This window comes from Myzus persicae, unplaced genomic scaffold (genome assembly GCF_001856785.1).
Source record: "Myzus persicae strain clone G006 unplaced genomic scaffold, MPER_G0061.0, whole genome shotgun sequence".
NCBI classification, from domain to species: domain Eukaryota; kingdom Metazoa; phylum Arthropoda; class Insecta; order Hemiptera; family Aphididae; genus Myzus; species Myzus persicae.
In genome coordinates, this window is record NW_019101353.1 from 318,059 (window position 1) to 339,657 (window position 21,599).

At 29.7% G+C, this 21,599-nt stretch overlaps 1 protein-coding gene across 2 annotated transcripts in view; it reads left to right on the forward strand.

Moving 5' to 3' along the window:
- The window catches only part of LOC111028775 (dopamine receptor 2), a 137,825-nt gene that overhangs the window by 11,991 nt on the left and 104,235 nt on the right, over positions 1-21,599 (forward strand). For both annotated transcript variants that reach the window (XR_002603937.1, XM_022307528.1), the window contains exon 2: positions 1,941-3,176. Coding sequence is in view for 1 of the 2 variants with exons in the window: in XM_022307528.1 (XP_022163220.1) it covers positions 1,993-3,176 (1,184 nt within the window). In the remaining variant the exon portion in view is untranslated. The remainder of the gene's footprint in view (positions 1-1,940; positions 3,177-21,599) is intronic.

Below are 21,599 nucleotides of genomic sequence, written 5' to 3' on the forward strand. Positions count from 1 at the left end.
GACTTATAATTAACATCGATCCACCCGGATGAAGTATACAACAACATATTAGAACATTAGGCGTTATCAGGCTATACATATCACTAGGTACTATATTTGCACATCATTATATTATAATTAAGGTCTAATTACAGTTTTAAATGATTTAATACATCAAAATTGCGTTCCTCATCACGAAACTCACTACTCAGGGATGTTAAAAAATGATGCATATGGTTTTTAAAAAATAATTGATTGTTTTTAAGTACCTTTAGTGAAAATAACTGAGGGGGCTAAAATACCTTTCATGTGTGCATTACTGGGTACAAGAGAGAGGACCGTGGATAGGACACCTCTGATGTAGGTACTACAAATATTTATATTATTTGAATATTTCTTCAAATGTCCCAATGTTCTTCAATTCTACCCATTTCGTTAATTCAGCAAAATCAATGGTTTTTTGTTTCATTAATAGTTCAAGCAATAATACAATGCCAAATTTAACTTATCATTATGCATCACTGTAATAACCTTTATAAGTACGTATCATATTTACGAATACTATTTACCTGTATAGATAACCGATTACATAAGTACGTATAAAGCTGATATAATAGTATCCTTGAAATAAAATTTGATTTAAGATTTCGCCAGTCATATCTTAGTGGCTTAAAACAACTGAAGGAATAGATACCTGGTGACATTTCCTAAAAAGTAATATTTGAAACGATAAATATGATTAAAAAATATGATATTATATAATTTAATTTCATAAGATGACATTATTTTAAAAAACAACACGCAGGTGAGGGGTAAAATATGCCAAAGAAAAATAAAATAGACTGACGATAGTATGGTATATTTAACTGTGTCTATAATGACAAATGCACCAATCTATAATAAATGACCTATATTAAACAAAAACATGAATCTATAAATCCAAAATAATAATAATAATATAACAATGGCATGAACTACGTCAAAATTCAAACCTTACTTAACCTAGTTTGTTTTTTTATGATGACTCATTGGAACGGTATAGGTACGTAGCAAACAATGCATTATTCAAATTTAAACAACAACTACTGACGATGCAATGAACAGATGAATGATATTTACTATAAAATGAATGTTATATTAAAAGTAGACGAGTTGGTTTTTGACTTGAGATGGAATAGGTAATCGTTTCGGAAGTTTGGATTTGATAATACTCGAGTAGTCATAAGAATAAAATAAATAAAAATGAAGTATGTCATGTCAGTAGGGATTCGTTATAAATAATTTTCGAACGATTCCAACGTGATGCGCTGGTAAAAAAAATTGTTTCAACAAAAGAAGATGAGTAAATTTGATCGAAATATCTCTAAAAAAATACATTTAAAAAAAACAGATGGACTAGAATATATTAAAAATGCTATAGAAACATTCCTCGACAAATGCCTGATGCCTATAATTATTGAGAAGGAAAAATCTGTATTACCTTTTACCGTTTATAATTTTATTTTATTAATATGGATCAAATAATTATATCTATACATTCAGTTACTATTTCCGTATTATGGTGCTAATGTGCAATAAGGTATTGGAAAACGTGTGATTTGAAAAAAAAAAAACTTTGTTTTATTTAAATACAAATTTGTTTTCTGACAAATGTCAAATTGTATAATATTGATTGGGAATCATACAAATTAAATAATTGAATTTAAGTGCATTAATTGTAATATGTTAGTTATACTATTTTATTCATTTGATTAGGAGCAGAACATTTACAAATTTACTTACACATGGTAAAATTATTATTAAGTTGTAAAAATATAACACCTCTATTATACAGAGAGACGTATCTTCATTTATAAGTAGCGATTAAGTAATTTATAACTTGAGTAAACTAATCTATTATTTTTTGAACGAACATAATTCGTTAACAATTTTAACACTTTGAATTACTTTGTGTGTTTCAGTGACGATTTTCTGAAATTCAACGAGTAATATATTTTTACGGAGACAAAAGAGATGGATAGAGAGAGAACGATGAACTGGACGACAATGGTCGCGTTGGTAAACGGCACAGCCGAATACGAGGACCCGTCGGGCACGGAGGAGGCTGTCCCCTGCCCGTCAACTTTCGGCGAACGGTTTCCGCTGTCGGCGGTGTTGATGGTGTTCTGCATGGTGACCGTGTTCGGCAACTGTCTGGTTATCATCGCTGTGGTCCGGGAGAGGTATCTGCACACGGCTACCAACTACTTCATCACGTCGCTGGCTTTCGCTGACTTCCTGGTCGGACTGGTGGTGATGCCGGTGAGCGCCGTGCAGGAAGTGCTCGATCATTACTGGACGTTCGGCATAAACGCGTGCGACGTTTGGCGGTCGCTGGACGTGTTGTTCAGCACAGCGTCCATACTGAACCTGTGCGTGATATCGCTGGATCGGTACTGGGCCATCACCGATCCGTTCACGTACCCCACGAAAATGAGCCGGAAGCGGGCGTACCGGCTGATCGCTGCGGTATGGGTGTGTAGTGGCGTTATCAGCTTCCCGGCCATCATATGGTGGCGGCTGGTCCGCACCGAACCCGTTCCCAGCAACACGTGCCCGTTCACCAACAGCACCGGTTACCTGATATTCTCGTCTACCATATCGTTTTACGTGCCGCTGCTGGTCATGGTGTTCACTTACTACAAGATCTACACGGCGGCCGTAACGCAGACCCGGTGCCAGCGGCTGGGCACCAAGGTGCTGTCATCCACCCCGTCGTCCGGTGGCGGTTCCGGAGGCTGTGGCGGTGCTGGTGGTGGTGGCAGTGGAGGTGGTGCCGGCGGTGGTGCCGGCGGCGGTCGGATGGAACTCACGCTCCGAATACACCGGGGCGGCGGGACAACCACGTCCGCGTCGGCTGCCCACGGCGGTAGTGGAGGCTACACGCGAGCTCACCAGCTGCAGAAAAACTTTTCCCTAAGTCGGAAGCTGAGCAAGCTTTCGCGCGAGAAGAAGGCGGCCAAAACGCTGGGCATCGTCATGGGCGTGTTCATCGTCTGCTGGCTACCGTTCTTCGTCGTCAACCTGCTGTCCGGGTTCTGCGACGAGAGCTGCGTGTTCAAGGACCAACTGCTGTCGTCCGTGGTCGCCTGGCTCGGGTGGATCAACAGCGGCATGAACCCGGTGATTTACGCCTGTTGGAGAAGAGATTTCCGCAGGTAAGTCGTCGAGGGTTCGGTTATTGTTAGGGTTATTGTTTCCAAACCATCGTATTATTGTGTTATATTTACTGTAATGTATTGTAGTATCGTCTGTCATAGCTGGTAGGTTGCACAATATTTTAGGGATCCAGATGCTGTAAACGCACGTTTTTCTCCCTGAAATCTAGACAAATATTAAAATTGAAATGGTGGAAATAATAAGATTGACGATTTACTTGACAAAAAATACGATGGTTACTGGTGAGGACGTTTCCAAGTCACTGATATTTGAATTTCTACGTCAACGGTTGGTAGATGAATCTTTTCTTACAATACATTTTATAAAAGATCTTGTATTATGAGAAAAAAACAATGTTTTTCATAAAAATGTAATAAACTAAAAATATCCAGTTTGAATCGAAACGCAGACTGATTCCTGTCGTTTATTTCAATTCTATGCAAATTACTTTAAATCGTATTTATAAAATTCTAAAATTATAAAAACGAATAACGTCTTAAAATATATTTATGAAATGAAAAATTTATTTTGATATTTATGAAAATAATTTAATAATTGATTTAAACACTAAAATATTAATTATAATAAATCACTGATATACCTAATGAAAAAAATTTAGGGATCTCGCTTAACTGTAGCCTGTTGATATAGGCGAGTGTACCTTGTCATTGAGTAAATCACTACAATTTATGTGTTAAATTTTAGTCCAAAATATTATATGCTATAGTTGATAATTAAAATAAGAACTCGGATTTAATATGGGCACTTTGAACGTTTGAAAGACTAGTTTATTTATTAACCTGATACATTATTTTTGTTTACCGATACAATGTATTTATGTACATGCCCATATTATAGAGATGTATATTTTGGGGGTAAGCGACATCGGCTTAAAATGGTTAGTTAGGTTTTAAATCAAAAATTAATGTTCCTATTTTGACATCTTTGCCAACACGGGTCAATTATTTATACATGTTTTGTACAGAATAATGCACCCAATAACAAAAATAATGGGCATAACATCATTACGTTAAGTGGGAGCTTATTACTTATAAAAATACTTGATTTAATCTCTCAATTACTATGAGTTTATATTAAATTCAAATAGTGGAGTTTATTTACAAGTCGATGAATAATTGTGTAAAATAATTGTGACCACTAAAAATTAATGACCGTACTAATTGGCTTCAAGGGAATTTTTATGGTTATTGTACAATACAATTATTTAACTAAATAAAAATATATAAGTAATCACATATTTGCATAGGTAGCTAGTAAATATTCAACTCCAGTCATACTAATAAGTAATATATGGTCTGATGTGGTGCGATGTTTGGCCTGAGTCACTTATGTGCTCTGAGATCAAGCATCAGACGGTGTCACTAGTTTGCGGAAGATTATATAAGTTAATAATCATAGTATATGTTATGAATATTGGTACTTCCTTATAATAATTTAGGTACTGTTGATCGACTTTAATCAAAATTTTAAGCCTATTATTTTAAGTGTTCTGGTAATTTAAAAAAAATATAATAACCTAAAGCAGGGGTCGCCAACCATTTTGACCTCGCGGACCACTAAATTCATAATTCAAATTCTACAGCCATTATAAATCATTTGAGTATAATATATGTATAGAAATTTTACCACAAGTTATTAACGAAAATCGAAAATATCTCATGGCCATGAATAGCGTAACTTCCCGATTAACTTTATTTTTGTTAAAGGAAGAAAAACTCGGAAGGAATCTTCTATTAAAATTCCTAATTTTAGCTATAAACAGAAAAATTTAAATGAATTTCTAACTACAAACTAATATGCAAATGTTTGGAACTTTAATGAATTTTGTCAACATTTAAACTTTAAAGGCGTATAAAAATAATCTTGCCATATCTTTAATATTTTTGAAATGCCGTCAAAAAGAAAACATATTATAGAAACCTTGCATTAAATTGTCAAGCTTTTTTACTGAGTGAATAAGGCTTTTAAACAACATTTCAAGTGTCTACAGCTGTTAGTTTTTAAGTTGGACCAAAAAAAATTAACTTAAATTAATAAGAATTTGGTTTCGTCTAAAAATTGCTATTTTTCCTGAAAGTTACTGGAAATTTTCAATTTTGACCAAAATTGACAAACCATCAAAATTTTACAGCGGACCACCGGTTGTGACAACGAACGAATTAATAACTTATTATTTATATAAAGATTAATGACAACAAATTGTATTTAATTATACAATACATTATTACTTAATAATAATAATAGTTTCTCATAAATATCCAACAGCGAGGCTCCGATAATGTGCGTCCGATACACGTTTGTAGAATATAATACTATTATGCTGTAATTATTATTATTAATATTATTACAATAATGCCGGAGCTCCAGCTCATGAGAATCATGCGTACAACCAGACAGCTGCAATCTCATCAGTCATCTCCCTCCTCCACTCGCTTTCCCGCTGCCCGCTTGACTCGTCGTTTTCTGTTAGTCATTATGTTATAAATTATAATATTATTACTGCAACGTGTTCCCCGGAAAATTGGCTATCGCTGTCCACCACTAGACGGTTGTACGAAATTCGCCCGACAACAATTATAATAATAATAATAATAATACAATGTCACAGATTAAACGAACTTGATCAACTTCTCTGCCAATTACTCACTAGGAATGTAAAAGAAACACACCAGCTTAGCTTAAATGGTCTGCTACTTTTCCAGTGTTCGGGATCTCAATTAATAGAAACAAAATTATCTTACCTATTATAATTATTTATTAGTATTGAAGATTAGTATGATATTAGTATTAAGCTTGGAAAAGGAAGTTTATCGAATAAATCTTCAAACCAAACAATACGGCACTGACCCTAATAGATATAAAGGTATGGTAATTAATATTATTGTATTACAGTAGAAGCTATTATATAATTTTTATCTCTAAACATTAGGTTGGGATTTTGTATTATAAAATATGAAATCAATAATGACGTACTCCAGGTAAAAAATATTAAAAACATATTATCAAAGGTATGTGTATAATATTTAAAATACGGTCCTATGACCTATATTGAAGACTAAACAGTGTACCTAATCTTGTTTAAAATATCAAAATATGTTTAGAATGGAAAATTAATCTTGGATTTGTGGCACAAATTCACGATCAAGCCATCAAGGTAATTCCATTACTGAATTTCAAATATTTGTTGTATTATGTTTGGATGAAATTATGTTATTTGATTTGTAAATTGACGTTCAGGTCTACTCAAAGTCACCGATTGTTCCACTTACATATTCATGAGTATGGAAGTTTCAATAAATATAACGTAGCTCTATAACTTTTATGCAGTTTCATTATGTATGAATATTTCTCGTGTATTAAAATCCCTTATTTATAAAAACTATCAACTATTACTGTCAATTAAGGTTAAAATATTTTGACAAAAATGGGTTTACCCTATAGTGAATTTAGTTATCCATCTTAAATATTTAGAAATTATATTCTCTATTATGGCTAAAATAAGACATTTCTAAAAAAGCACTAGAAATCATCAGCCCAAAGTATTATAATTGATATACTATCAGATGTTAATGAGTTTTTCAATTGTTAAAATATAATAACGGTTCAAATCATTTTGAATAATGTTCTACAGTTCATAAAACTATTATTTTTTGTAATGGTATATAATTGAATAATTGCTATTTGCTTTTCAGGAAATATTTTGTTTTTTTTATACTTTGAAAAGTTTTTTATTTTGTTTAATTTTTTCCATTTATTTAGCAAGAAGGTATAAATGACTTTATAGTATTGTGTGGTTGACCTAATTATTTAAAACGAAAAGATTACTTATATTGTTTTTTTTATGCTTAACTAATACTATATATAACAATAATAAATCAAACCATTAAAAAAACTTAGAAAATAGTAAGGATAGTTTGAAAAATGTAAAAATCTTTGATAGTTAAAGTTTTTTTGTATAATATTTGAAATTAATTTTAAATGATAAGTTCACTTTTTAAAAAACAGATAAAAATAAGAACTTAAGTTACCAATTACACACGTATTAATTCTCTTTTTTTCAAATCGTATAGTTTCAATGTTATATTGTATTTATTGGTTTTATATTTTTTTTAAATAACAATTTATACATTTCTAATTATATTCTGAAGTAGAATTTTTTTTTTAAAATTAACACATTTTGTCAGTTTTTATTATATCATTTAAAAATATATACATACACATTTTATTGCAAGTTTTGAGTTTTGGTATAATGACTATGAAAAAATGCCTGAATAACAATAATATTTTTTTTTTCTTATGAAGGTATCTTATTTTTTCGACTACACTTAAGAACGATGTGTTTTATTTTTAAATAATCACAAAGGAGTTAAGAAAATACAATTAAAAATATGGTTTACCTATCGCTAGATATAGTTTATTTTTTCTAAAGAATGACAATTCAAATATAAAGATAAGTAAAAATGTATAAAATATACCTAAATTATAATTTAATTAAACTAGTTTAAATACATTCAAGTTTTCTCGAATTTAAAATAATCGTTAAATAAATGTAATTATAATATTATCTTTACTGTGGTGAGAACGCTTAAAAGGTAAACTAAATTTTAAACCTTCATAAATAACAGGAATTTATATATTGAGTTAAGAAATTACTTCTTTTTTTTTCTCAATGATACTTTTCTGCATTCACTTTTATGGCATAAAACCCTAAAACTATAGAAACCGTAAAAATGTTAGTGTCTGATAAACAGTTTGGATTTATTTAAGCAATTCTAAAACAAAATACTTAAATACATAACAAATATTGAAAAACAGGAGTCATAACCAATCATTTTATATTTTATTCTTTAAATTGTTCATTTAATATCTTGATTTATAAATTTATAGTAACAGAAAAACACACCACTATACGCTCCGCAAAGATAAGTTTATTTTGAGATGAGATCCATACATCCCGCTGTGTATGTTGTCTGGATTATAACATATTGATATTATATTATGTTAAACATAAACACACGCTGTTTGATTCAATTATTTTCTGAGTCAATTTTTATTATTTCGTAATAAAAGTTTGTTATTTTTCTAAAAATATTTATTCAATATTTACCATATTAAATTGAATACTGAACAACCATTAGTTATTCCAAAAAAAAAAAATGATTTTCATGTAAAAAAATGTGTGAACAAGTGAAATAATAAATACTATGCTAATTTTAACTACACCGTAACTGGTCTATAAGTTGTTAACTAAATTTCAATTTATAGTTTATAATTAGTTTTTGTGTATTTTGTTTGGTTTTAATAAACAACAATTTTAAGAATAATGTAATTGATAAGTTGTATAATTGTTGAAAAGTACAACCAATAATAAGTAATTGCGTTTAAAAAATAGAAAATCTTTAATTCGTTCAGAAAGCAAACAATTTGGTATAATGATATACAAATATAAAAAAAAAAATACTAAATATATTTTTACAAACAAATTGTTTGCATGATGGTAGATAGATATGCAGTGTTGAAGTTACCATTTTGGAAATTAAAGAAAAATGGTCGTCTTCATTATTTAAATTGTTGTAAATATTTTAAACCTATGTTTACATAATAATAAATTAACCTTATTATCTAAAGATGAATTATATTTATAATTCATTTAATACCTTTTTTAATTTATTTGTAAATTAACATATTCTACAGATGTTATTTTACATTTTATCATATTTTAATTGATCTATGATTTATAAAAACAAATGTAAGCTCTGCTTAAAAGTAAGAATTAAAATTTATTATTTTCCAAAATAAAATGCTGAATGGATAAGTTAAGACACTTGTTGAGTCATTGAATCTCATTTTCATGTTCCGGAAACGTTTTAGTATTTTACTTCATTTTATTTACAATTTTAATTATTTTAAACTTAAATTCTTGGAGTAGTAAGTTGATGAATATTTTAATATATATATTTAATATAATATGTACCTAATATTATTTATATATATATATTACATATATAATTATATTATAAATATTTAAACTTAATGCACGAACAGTGGCTGAAAATGGTGATTTAGTAAGAAGTTGTCCACTGATAATAAAATGTAATTGTATTACGAAGGTTATATGTAATACCTAACAATACAAATAACTGATATATAGGCAGGTACTCGCTATCAGAATTAAATGGGCACCCATTTCATAATAGCCGTGTATAATATATATATTAAAAAATTCATATATATAAACTTAAACAATAATATTTACTATTTAATTAATTTAAAACATAGAAGAAAACTTAAAATTGAGTGACTAAAATAGAATGGGTATTTTGGTTAGTGTCACTTTCGTCAAAATAAAAACTTCTTCATGCTCCAAATGAATAAATTAAAAAATTATACTATCCATATTTATAAATACCTTCTTCTGTAAACGTCTATACAATATAAATAATAATATGGTCTTCAACTATCGTCTCCATAATATGTTAATGTGACGCATCATTTATGCACATACTAAGTATATCGCATTAGTGACAGTAAGAGTAATAGTGACACTTTATACCAATACCCATTGCTGTAATCCGTTAAAACCACAATCAGTTGAAAGACGAGTGAGATGGGAACACATCTCACTTAGGGCACATATTAAGGTTCAGGTTCGTGTTACTCGATAGGAAAATGGGTTTATTGAACGTATATTTTAGATCAGGGATCACCAAATGGCGGCCCGCGGGCCACATCCGGCCCGTGGATGAATTTTAACCGGCTATCTTTGTGCATTAGTTTCGGCCAATCGGCATATTGTAATAAATATTATGTACTTTGCATTTTTATGGCACCCTAGAATTTTCAGAATTTTTAATGTGGCCAACGGAAAGTTTTAATTGGTGACCCCTGTTATAGATCATATTAATATGTTTAAAAATATAATTGTGTTAAGCTTCTAATGAGTTTTTTTTTTAAAATGTTGTTAGATCTGCTCAAGTACTTAAAATCTCTTACTCTAAATACTTCTATACATATATAATTACAATGGTTACGTTGGTACCCATAACAAATGAAAAAAATACCACTATACTCTGTTCAAGTTAAGAAACATAATCGGCGACGACCAGTTTTCGTTGGGCAACAGTCAAACAACATCCGTTTGTCACCGAGTCAACTATTTGTACATCTGCCGTGTAGTAATGTGTGCCTACGCACAAGTTGGCCGCCGACTACGTTTCTTAATTGAACAGAGCATAGTATAAACCAACATAACATAAAATAGTTAATATTTCAACATGTTAAACGATTGTTTAAATATTAAATAGATTTACAATTTCAATTCTATTTGTATGAACATTTCACTATTTTGAGAACGTAATTATTGTACTAAATGTTTGCGTCTTGGTTCAATATTGATTATGTATACCACAACATTTATTTAATCAATCACTAGAATGATTTTATTTATACATACAAATTAAATGTAATCTTAGTATATACGAGTAAGAATATGAAATCATAACCAACTATTCAACTATTTTCCAATTTAGTCTGGTTACACAAATGCTGGATTTGAATGCTCTGCAGTATTATAAAAAATGCACAAGATTATAGAATTTGCTTAAGCAAATAAGTTTCGATCGAATAACCATACAAAAAGTGTTAAGTAATACATTGTATCATAATATTATATTCACGTAAAACAGTCACGGTCGGAGAACAGTGTTCGAGAGTATATATCTGCAGCGGTTGTTGCGATATGGGACCTACAGGGTTGTGCAATGACAAACTATATCCATATACAGCTTACTGTGGTTTTGATAGTGGATAATCGCTAAGTTCAAGTTTACGTCAAAGGTTTTTGTATTTTATCAAACAAAACCTTTGTAACTAAACAACTCCCATGGGTTGTAAATAGTGTATTAATTCCTTGTCTTACACAAGCACTCTCGGATACGTATATTATATAGACGATGCGATGCTTGTATTTTGAACTCGATCGTCGTGACCGATCTGGAACTAATACAATATTTATAGGTACACCTTAAACGACATAAAAATTAAGATAATACGGTTGATAAATATGCACTACTAATATCAGATGCACTACATCACAACTCATGGACATACAAAATCCAGGCAACTTATTTATGAGAAAATTTCATATAAGCTATGCAACTAACATACACATCTCTTTGAAATAATAATTATATTATAGTATAACACTTAAATACTATAATAATTGTATATTATTACGGTTCACACAAAACACAATTTTCTTAGAATTAAATTCCATAAAGTTTTTGTTCTATCACTTATGTACATTTTAGAGAAATATTTTTAAATATTTACTATTTATGTTGAAATTTATAGGTACTATAAAAGAACTGATGATTAATTTTTGCATTATTTTTATTAACTTTAAAATATTAATTGTAAGATATTCTTTACACATTTACATCTAAATTTACTTTTATGTTTAAAAAGATTTGTACTTTTGCATGACAGTCTAGGGACTAAGATATAGATGAAATAACTATTTAAATTTCATGTTATCAATGGGTAATTTGATATATTATGTTTTGAAAAATTATACAATTAAGTTACAGTTGATCGATTCGTCATACTTTTGAGCTTGGGTACTATTGTGTTTAATAAGTTGTATCTGATGTATGGATCAGTTCTGAGCAGTTTGTCATACTATTATACATTAATCGGTAATTACATTATATTTGGTGATTTTTAATTATTATTTTTTTAAACAGAAAAACCATATTTTCAAAACCATAATACAATACATCATAATATAATTTATACTTTCACTGTTAATTCAATTTTCAATAATAGCATTTTGTGTCTAGTATCATTTTAGCATAGTTTCACTTATTTGAACAAATTGAGCAGGTAGTTGTATAAATCACATCCAATTTTCGATTTTAAGTTTCACTTAAATTAATTATTAGTTGTACACATTCGAAAATTACGATTTATACTAGTAATTTTCAATCACGATAAATTACTTTGACAATGAATCAAATTATTAATTGTTAATTATAATGTTTTTAACTTCAATTTTTTCGCATTTTATTGCATAGTTTTTTGCTTTATTATAGAAATTTGTAGGCTTAGCAGTATCTTAACAAAAAGAACAGACATGGTTTTAGCCATTATTACTTATATGTTTATGTTTTCACCATAGAATCTATGGGTGAACAAGGTATTATAGTATTAATGGTGACTGATGATATTTTTGTGTAACTTAATAATGAAGGTATAATGTATATATAGGTAAATACGTGTATGCTACCGCCTTCCAGTATAAGATATCACAACCTTTTTTACCTATTATATGAAAGCACTCTAGATTTAATGTCTTCATTTATTAATAAACACACACACACATATATATATATATATATAATATATATATATTATACCTATATCTTGTTTTATGTGCAATGTGCTTATTACTAATAAATAATTAGATAGGTATATAATTTGTCAAAACTTCAAAAGTGACTCTGTATAGCCGTACATTTGGTGGACATAATAGCTGTTGGACATTAGTTTTAATGTTCATAAAAATCAATTGAAATTGATCTAAGTTGAAATGAGTATATATGGAATATGGAATTAAAAGATACTATATATTATAACGAAAATCTTTGGTTTATTAACGCTATACTAGATAGACGATAGTATCACAATTATTAAATATCACGAGCTTTAATATTACTAACAATATTCCGTTCTGATAATCACATTGCAGCAATCAAGGAGGCTTTTTCAATTATAGCTCTATTGTATCTTTATACATATTTATAAAATACTGCTGAAAATCTGAAACAACTCTTCAATTCATTAACATGGAGTTTGCAATTTTTTCCCGCCTACGAAACTTTTGCATGGAAAAAAAAGGTCGACAGGCTTTTTTGTTGTACACGACCCTATAAGGATTTGGCCCACGGCATTTTTATTTTCGCCTCATCCGTTATACACTTAATATCATTTATCATTATACTCCGTGTTCGAGGATCAGCGGGGGTGACAGAATGGAAGGATCTGCTAACGACAAATGGAAAACTGAGCAGCAAATGAGTCTTTGAAGACTAGGTGAAAAAAATCCAAGCTCTACCTACCCGTACCGTATACAATCTGTGAGATAATGGTTAACACCGCTTCAACCCGAGAATACTATGGAACGATATTTTGATAATTATTATGCGCACGAAGATATCGTACTGAATAAAAGCACACTTATATCATTAAAAAAAAAAAAAAAATAAATGTCGTCACGATATTTAAAAGTTTTCATCGGCGTTTTACTAAGAAAAAACCACTTGACTTTAAAAAAACTTAATTAAAACCTCTATAAATTAGGTACTAAAGCACATATAGTGTAAGTGCTAGTGTACGGTACATCAGAATAATGTTGGTCCATAATTTATGAAATGTTTTTCTATATTTATCCAAAAGTATTTTTAGGTGACAAACTAAAGTATTTGATACTGATATTTTTTGACACTGCTAAAAGGAACTGTTGTATTCAGTGACATTTTTTAGAAATATTTCATCAAATGCAAAAAAAAAAAAATACAAATAACTTCTAATATACAAGTAATAACACTATAATCAGAGCCACTCACAAGGTAGGACCGAGACTTAAAGAGCATGTACAATATTGTATCGTATTTTTTCAATACACAAGACAAGACAACGAGAATATATTAAAATAAAACTCAAAAACGATTATTAATATTTTATTAAATTAAAAATGGTTAGGTACCTATATAGGTAAGCAAAATCAAATTCATAAGATAATTTAGGATAGTTAGTATAAAAGCATTTATAATATTCAATAGGTAACATATGTATCTATCTAGCGGGAATTCAAATTCAAAAAATGGTTAAGCTTATAAAATTATGAAAGTATTATTATTATTGCTAAAAAAAATGTGTCTATCACAATATAAACTTAAATAAGGGACTTGTAAGAAATAAATTATTATTTTATAGTGCATAGTTATTAGTTCCTATAAAAATGTCATTTAAAAATGTATTAATACAATTTTTTTTAGCTTTACGTAGTATATGTAATTAATAATTACGTATTTGTAATTAATTATGTCTTTTTTCCATTGAAAGTCGTAGTTGAAAATATATTTTTTATAATATGTACAAAAGTGAGTGTTTAATACAACAGATACGCCACTCACTGTAAATTTATTAAATTTAACATAATAGTATAAGTTAATCAATTACATTTTTTGAATAATAAATAGCACACAGATAGTTTTAAACAACAAGATAAAAAGTCAGGGGAGCATAATATCTATTCTGAAAGTTGGGCATTAATTTAATTTTACTGCAGGCTACCGTCAGGATTTAGTTTTGTAGGAATTGCAGTGTTTTGGGTACAGACTAGGTACTAGGATGTCAGGAAATTTGTTGTTTTTAAACATTTAAAAGCAATTAATCATGTTATTTTAAAAATAATTTTGACCGTTTGGTGAGTTTTTGGTGAGATTGATGAAATTGTTTTTTTATGTATTTTGTGATTTTGACTAACATGGATTATCGTTTATATCTGACTATCAATCGGTACACAAACTACCTACTTTCAAGTTATGGTTATTATCCTATAAATAATTTCATATAGCAACCATACATTTCAGGTAATTAATCAAATATAAAAATATTCCCGATAAAATATATAAATTGTAATTATGTTTAATAGTCATTGAATAATTATTATTTAAATATTCATACATTTTGTTTAAGCTCACTATCATCACTACTTTTATCATGTATACAACAGAACACTGCTAAACATCATTGATTTGATACTTTTATTGTAAAATGTATTTTATTGAATAATTGGTGTTGATATGTGAAGTATTGTACGATGGGTGCATAAATGTTTAATTAGTTGACAATTATTTGGTACATTTCCAATACGTCTAACGGATGTCAAAAGTGGTATTTACATCGAATCCAGAACCAGGACGGTATAAATGGTTGTAATTTATCAGAACTGTCTACGAGACCGTTTGGTTTAAACTTCCACGTTGAACGCATGCCAAAATAATACATATAAAATAATATCGATTTAGTTATATGTATAATAGAAGACGTTCTTATAAATGCAGGGATTAATGGATTTAGTATACAATTGGATTGTTTTTTGTCTTCTTATTACCAATATTGTTTAGCAAGTTAATTTTTTCTTCAAAACCAATGTAATCTGTACTTTTTACAAGAAAATAAAATCTCAATCAGATTATCGAAAGTTTGAACAGCTGATTCGGCAGTAGTATCAAATCCGTCGTAAATACAATTATTACTTGGCATGTGATTACTATTTTTCTCAAAAGTGTCTCCGTGAATTATGAACGTAATTAAAAATAAAATTTTTTTAAAGTTTCATACCTAATAACAGCTGAAATTTTCAATAAAAACACAATATAATCACCGTAGTAACGTACATGAAATAAAGATTAAAAATAATAATTAAGATACAATTAACTGGACAAGAAAAAAACAACACTAAAAACACCTAACTATTGAGACCAATCCAAAAAAACATCAAAACCTTTTTATCTTTAGTTTTAATAAAACTTTTTTGTTGTTTTTTTTTTTTTTAATTTAAAGTTTCCCTGACAAATGTCACCTAAAACTTATTGTTAACAGAATTACAATTTTTTTAACATTTGGAAAATAGATGACAATTAGTAATTACATTTTTATAATAAAAGGTACTATCTACTAAGTTCTAATGTATTTACAAATCAGAAGACATAAGAGAAAAAATAACACAATAAATAATAACTATTATAACAAAAGGTCGTGTGGGCGTTCACTCTTGAGTCAACGTACGGTGGGTTACTCATGCCGGATTGCATGAACAATCACGAAACATTTGACGAATCAATAGTGAGCTAATGATCCCTTAAATAGTTAAATATGGTGTATTGGCCCATGATTGGCCCATTAAATTTTATTGGACAGTTAAATTAATACATTTTTCACACAATCCGGCATATAAGCCCGGCATGCCGCGGCAGTCTATACAATTTCGCACTGCATGCAGAATCGATGTGGTTGTAGAAGTTGATTGCTAATTTTTTTATGTACTCAGTTATTGTGGTTGCTGGAAGTCTTTGTGAAGTGCATCATTACGTACAAATCATGGAGTATTAGATATGGTTCTCAGAACTTTGGATTGAAATACTTGTATTTTGTGTATGTGAGTTTTAGCTCAATTTCCCCACACAGGGACTGCGTATAAGAGTACTGGTCGTAGAATTGGCTTATACGAGTATATGGCATGAAAGAACATCTCCAACTTAGTGATGTTTGTCTGATGTTTGTCGGTTGATCAATAGGTATATTACCTTCATTTAGCTTTTGGTAGCCTTGTTGTAATTTGGAGATAATATGCGGATTCCATGTTAGTTTTCCATCCAAAATTGTACCGAGGTATTTGATGTAAGGTGACCATGGAATACTATTACCATTAAGTTTTAAATTAGCAGAAGTTTTGGAGAGACAGTTGATGAAGAGTACAGCTGTACTTTTTTGAGAGTTTAAAATTATTTTGCATTTTTCTACCCATCTTTGAATTTTATTCAGGTGAGCTTAAATATTTTGGGTCATTGTTCGACGTCTTTAGAGCTTGAGTTTATCAGTATAATAGTATATAGCACTATCGTTAGCGTATCGTTCTCCTTCAGTATTGTTCGTTGTAGTTGAGTCTGAATTGTATAAGTTAAAAAGTAAAGGTGACGTGTTGAAACCTTGAGGTACATCTGCATTTATTGGTTTTATTTCCGATGTAGTCTCGTTGTTTCGGATTTCAAAGCAGTGAGCGGAGAGGTAGGATTTAATTAGTTTATATATTGCAATTGGGGTGTTTAATGTTCTTAATTTATATAAAAGTCCATCGTGTCAGACGACCCGATCAAAGGCTTGGGTTACGTCTAAAAAGGCTGCACCTATATGTAGTTTTTTTTCAATCCATCATTTATATATTATTTCGTTAGGCTTAAAAGTTTTTGAGGAGCAGAGTGATTATATTTAAATCCAAATTGGAAATGCGGGATAGCGTTTATTGCATTCACGTAATTGGTAAACCTTAAGTGTACAATTTTTTCAAATATTTTTGAAATTGCAGAGGACAGAAAGCTAATAGGTCTATCATTGCTGGGGTTGGAGTTATCTTTATCTGGTTATTTGAACAAAACTATTGTGTGACAATTTTCCATTCTGCAGGAAAGTACCTGACTTTTATTAGGGAATTTCATAAGATGGATGAATATGTTATTGCTTTTTTATTGGTATATTTAGTATAGTATTATTGGTTAAATCATATCCGGGTGATTTTCTTTTTGGTAATTTTTTAATTATATATGAAAGATTTTGAAAGGGCTTGAGTAGGTATGTTAAAGTATAGTATGTAAAATATTTGAGGAAGAATATAGGGCTCGCTTAGTTTTGGCTGAACCAGGTTGTTTGTAAAGTAGTCTAGTGATCTCTAAAATATCAGAACTTCTGTTTTGATCATATGGGAAGTAGGTAAGTGCATCTGAAGCAGACATGTTCATGAAACTCATAATAAAAATAATTTTCATGACGTTAGAAGCTGAAGTTAAATTTCAATCCAAAAAATAAATAAATAAATTTACAACACATTATTAGCCAAATACATTTTTAACAATAACTACTCTCGAATGAGTAGCGCTAGATACATTTTATAAGCATATTATTAGAAATGGACAAGATGATACTCTATTAATTATTAGTGTACATAAAATAGTTCAAATATGAATAAATCTATCATCGTCTATATTTACTAAAAATAATTTACGTATAGACTATAGGTACATAAGTACAGATGTATTGAATTATATACCTTCAGAAAACTAGGCTAATGGTGAAAGCAGATAGTTGCGATTTTCATTAAATATAATATAAGGACATACCCAGTATACCACTTATAATTAATGTTGCACTATTTTTACAAGTCTTAAATGCAATAATGTTCGTTTCGTTAAGCCTAGGCAAACCATGAAGATTAATCTATAAACCAAAATGTGTATGTTGTGAAGCGTATGTGAGCACATTAAATGTGTGATAGAGGGTGATGTATAAATAATAACAATAATATAAAAATACACACCCTTACACTAGCATCATTCAATAAGTAGTACAGGAACATTCCAACATACAGTCACCAGACATCAGATAATATTTAATATTACATTTGTTAATACTACCTGTTGAAACAATAATACCAAACCCGTATTCAAAATACTTAACACAACAAGACCAGAAAAAACTTACCAGTTAGATTATCAAACACCCACCTTACGTCCTTAAATCCTAACACTGAAGATCTCAACAATTATAAGAGTAATGATAAATTCCCAGAACCACTTTAAAATGCTAAATTAGTTTAGTTTATGAGCTGTTTTGCATTTATTACAATGCAAAGTCTATAGGCATTATTTGCATAAAAATCTTATCGTATCACTAAAATATTATAATGTTGACTCTGTTTTAAGGATAAAGTATTATCAACCTTAACACAGAGATTCTGAGTTATAGATTTAAACATCACGATATTCTAGGGCTTTCCCATCGCTGAAACGTGCTATGGGGTGCAATAGAATACGTGTGTTGAACTTATAATTCATATCATTATTATATTTGGTGTATACCGTATACACTACACATAATTCACAACAATCACATCTCACGTCCTTTATGGCTTCATCATTAAGGAAGAAATAAATACACTAAGCAAATGTGTATACGCACAGTAATATCGATCATCAAATCACCGCCACTAATACCTATAAGTACAATATCAACAAACACACGAGGTCATCGAATGAACTGTAGCGAGCGGACCTCACGTGCGTATCTGTTGAAGTATATACTCATTATACGTATGCATTTTAATAATACAAATTAGGAGTAGTGGCCAATAATTATTAATATCCATAATCCATAAAATAAGGAAATCACCCCACAGCGCTACTTTTTCGTTGATACTTCAACGGTTAGTTCGTGGCCATTACTTTAGTGTTTACTATAATTAATCATAAAATGCATAAGTAATGTAGTAATGTATAAATAAGAGATTTAAGGGGCTTATGCGTGTTATGTTAAACATGGATGATTCTTTACACTTGCAACTGCTGGACACTGTTATAAAATACAAATATTAAAATTACCTTTTTCCAGAAGTTCGAAGGGCTTTCGAGGTTAAGTATTCGAGAATTTAATAAAATACACCGTATACGATAAAATTGTATCTAATATATTATATGAGTCTTGCCTTGTCTTACACTTAGCTTGCAGCTGTCTATGGGATATGGTATATCGCTCTATATGATGTAGTAGGATTAGATGACACAAAATACTTACTTAGTCAATATATAGGTATGCGAATCGAAAGAAGAAACACGCTGATTACTGCTCGTTAAGAAGTCTAGTTATTTCTTTCAGGATTCGGTCATTAGAGTACAGATTGTTAAAAATATGGAACTCTCATTTACCAAAGAAAATCACTGGTGACTATAGTTTAATATGTGGTATAAGTTTGCAACCGGTAAAAATGAATAAGACTGAAATTGGGTTAGGTGCAGCATAAACTGTAAATATCATTGAATCTAAAATTTAAAAGAAAAATTATTTTCCTTCTCATTTTACAGATTTTATTAAGTGTTGAAAAAATTGATTAAAAATGAATAACTAATTAAATACACGTCTATTTTATTTATTTCATTACTGTTGTTAAATATCGCTACCGAGTCTCGACAATCATCTATGCCACTAACTAATAATTGTATGAAATTTCAAAATAGCTATTTCACCCTACACTGTAGTTAATTCATATCGTCGGTAATAAATAATTTAGATAGTAAATTCCAATATTAACAGTTTATCGGGCTTAATTAGGTATAATACTATCGGATAGGATTCAGCCTTAAGAATACCTAATTCAAGTATGGGGCTGTACAGTCTAACTTTCCTTGCATTTTGGTGTTTGTGTTGTAACCTCGTCTCTCAAAAAACACCAATATTTCGACCAGAAACTATTTGACCAACAATTCCATTCATTACAGTCGTAAACTAACATTATATTAAATCTATGAATGGTTTATTATTAAATGTATATAAATATAGTTATATATATTATATATATAATATGTGAGCAACTGGTTTATGAAGTGCTCCTCACAGGTACATAGGTATTGGACGTTCGGTATACTATAGACTATCAACATTCAACATGTATGATTATGTGATAACGGTATGTCATTTTTCCTTTGAAATAATATTATCACTATGAAACCTAGTAATGAATAATGATAAGCGTCGAACAGATAGTTATTTCCATTTTTCGAAAGTAAAATTTAAATGTACCTCGGTAATAAAAAGCGTCTCGTTCTTTCAAAAAAATAATGACCCATCGAAATATTGAATTTATACCTACTCATATTAAGTTACGGTTGAGATTAACAGTCGGCTTCTAACCGACACCATCCACCATTAAACCAACTATAATTTAAGACCAAATCGTTGAACTTGTGTAAATGAAGGTTTTAAAGCTAAATTTGACGGCTTTTACTATATATGCCTTAATACAGAAACTGTGTGATCTGCAAACGACGTCCAATACAATACAGCACTGTTCGGCAACTAACAGTGTGTGAAAGAAAGAAGAGAGAAAGAAAGAAAGAAAGAGAGAGACTTTATTATACTATAGAAATATAAAATATAAATTGTGGTATGTTAGTACATCATGTATAAATAATGCTGTCAATCCTGCAGATACCCTGTTTTCAAATAGTGGTCGAAAGTTGATAGCTAGGGTAAATTAAATTATTAAATCTAATAGGTACATAGAACAATATTAAGCGGATGCCACACACGCGTGTGTAGTCTTCATCTTACGAAAAGTTCGATGTGAAAAATGTGTGTTCAATAGTTAGAATTGTGTGTAGTAAACTTATATAATAAGAGTGAATTGACCTATTATATAACGTAAAAGTAAAAATATTACCTGTGTTTTCATATCAGTACTCACAATCCTAGGATATATATTTAATTTTTAACCTTTTATTTCTATTCTTATATTCTTTCCTTTATGTTTGATGATAGATCAATACACTATATTATTAAAGGTTGCTAGACAAAATTAGAACTGCTGAAAACAAATTTGCTGTGTTGTACAATTGTAAGACGGAGACAAAACATATGTAGGTATGATTTTCTCTTAATGCGACACCACATAAAGTGGATTAATTCACCTATAATGGAAAGTCTGAGAATCATTAATAATAGCTAATAATATATACATAGGTGCTTCATTGAAGTGTTTACAATTATTATTTTGCACATTTTTGAAAATA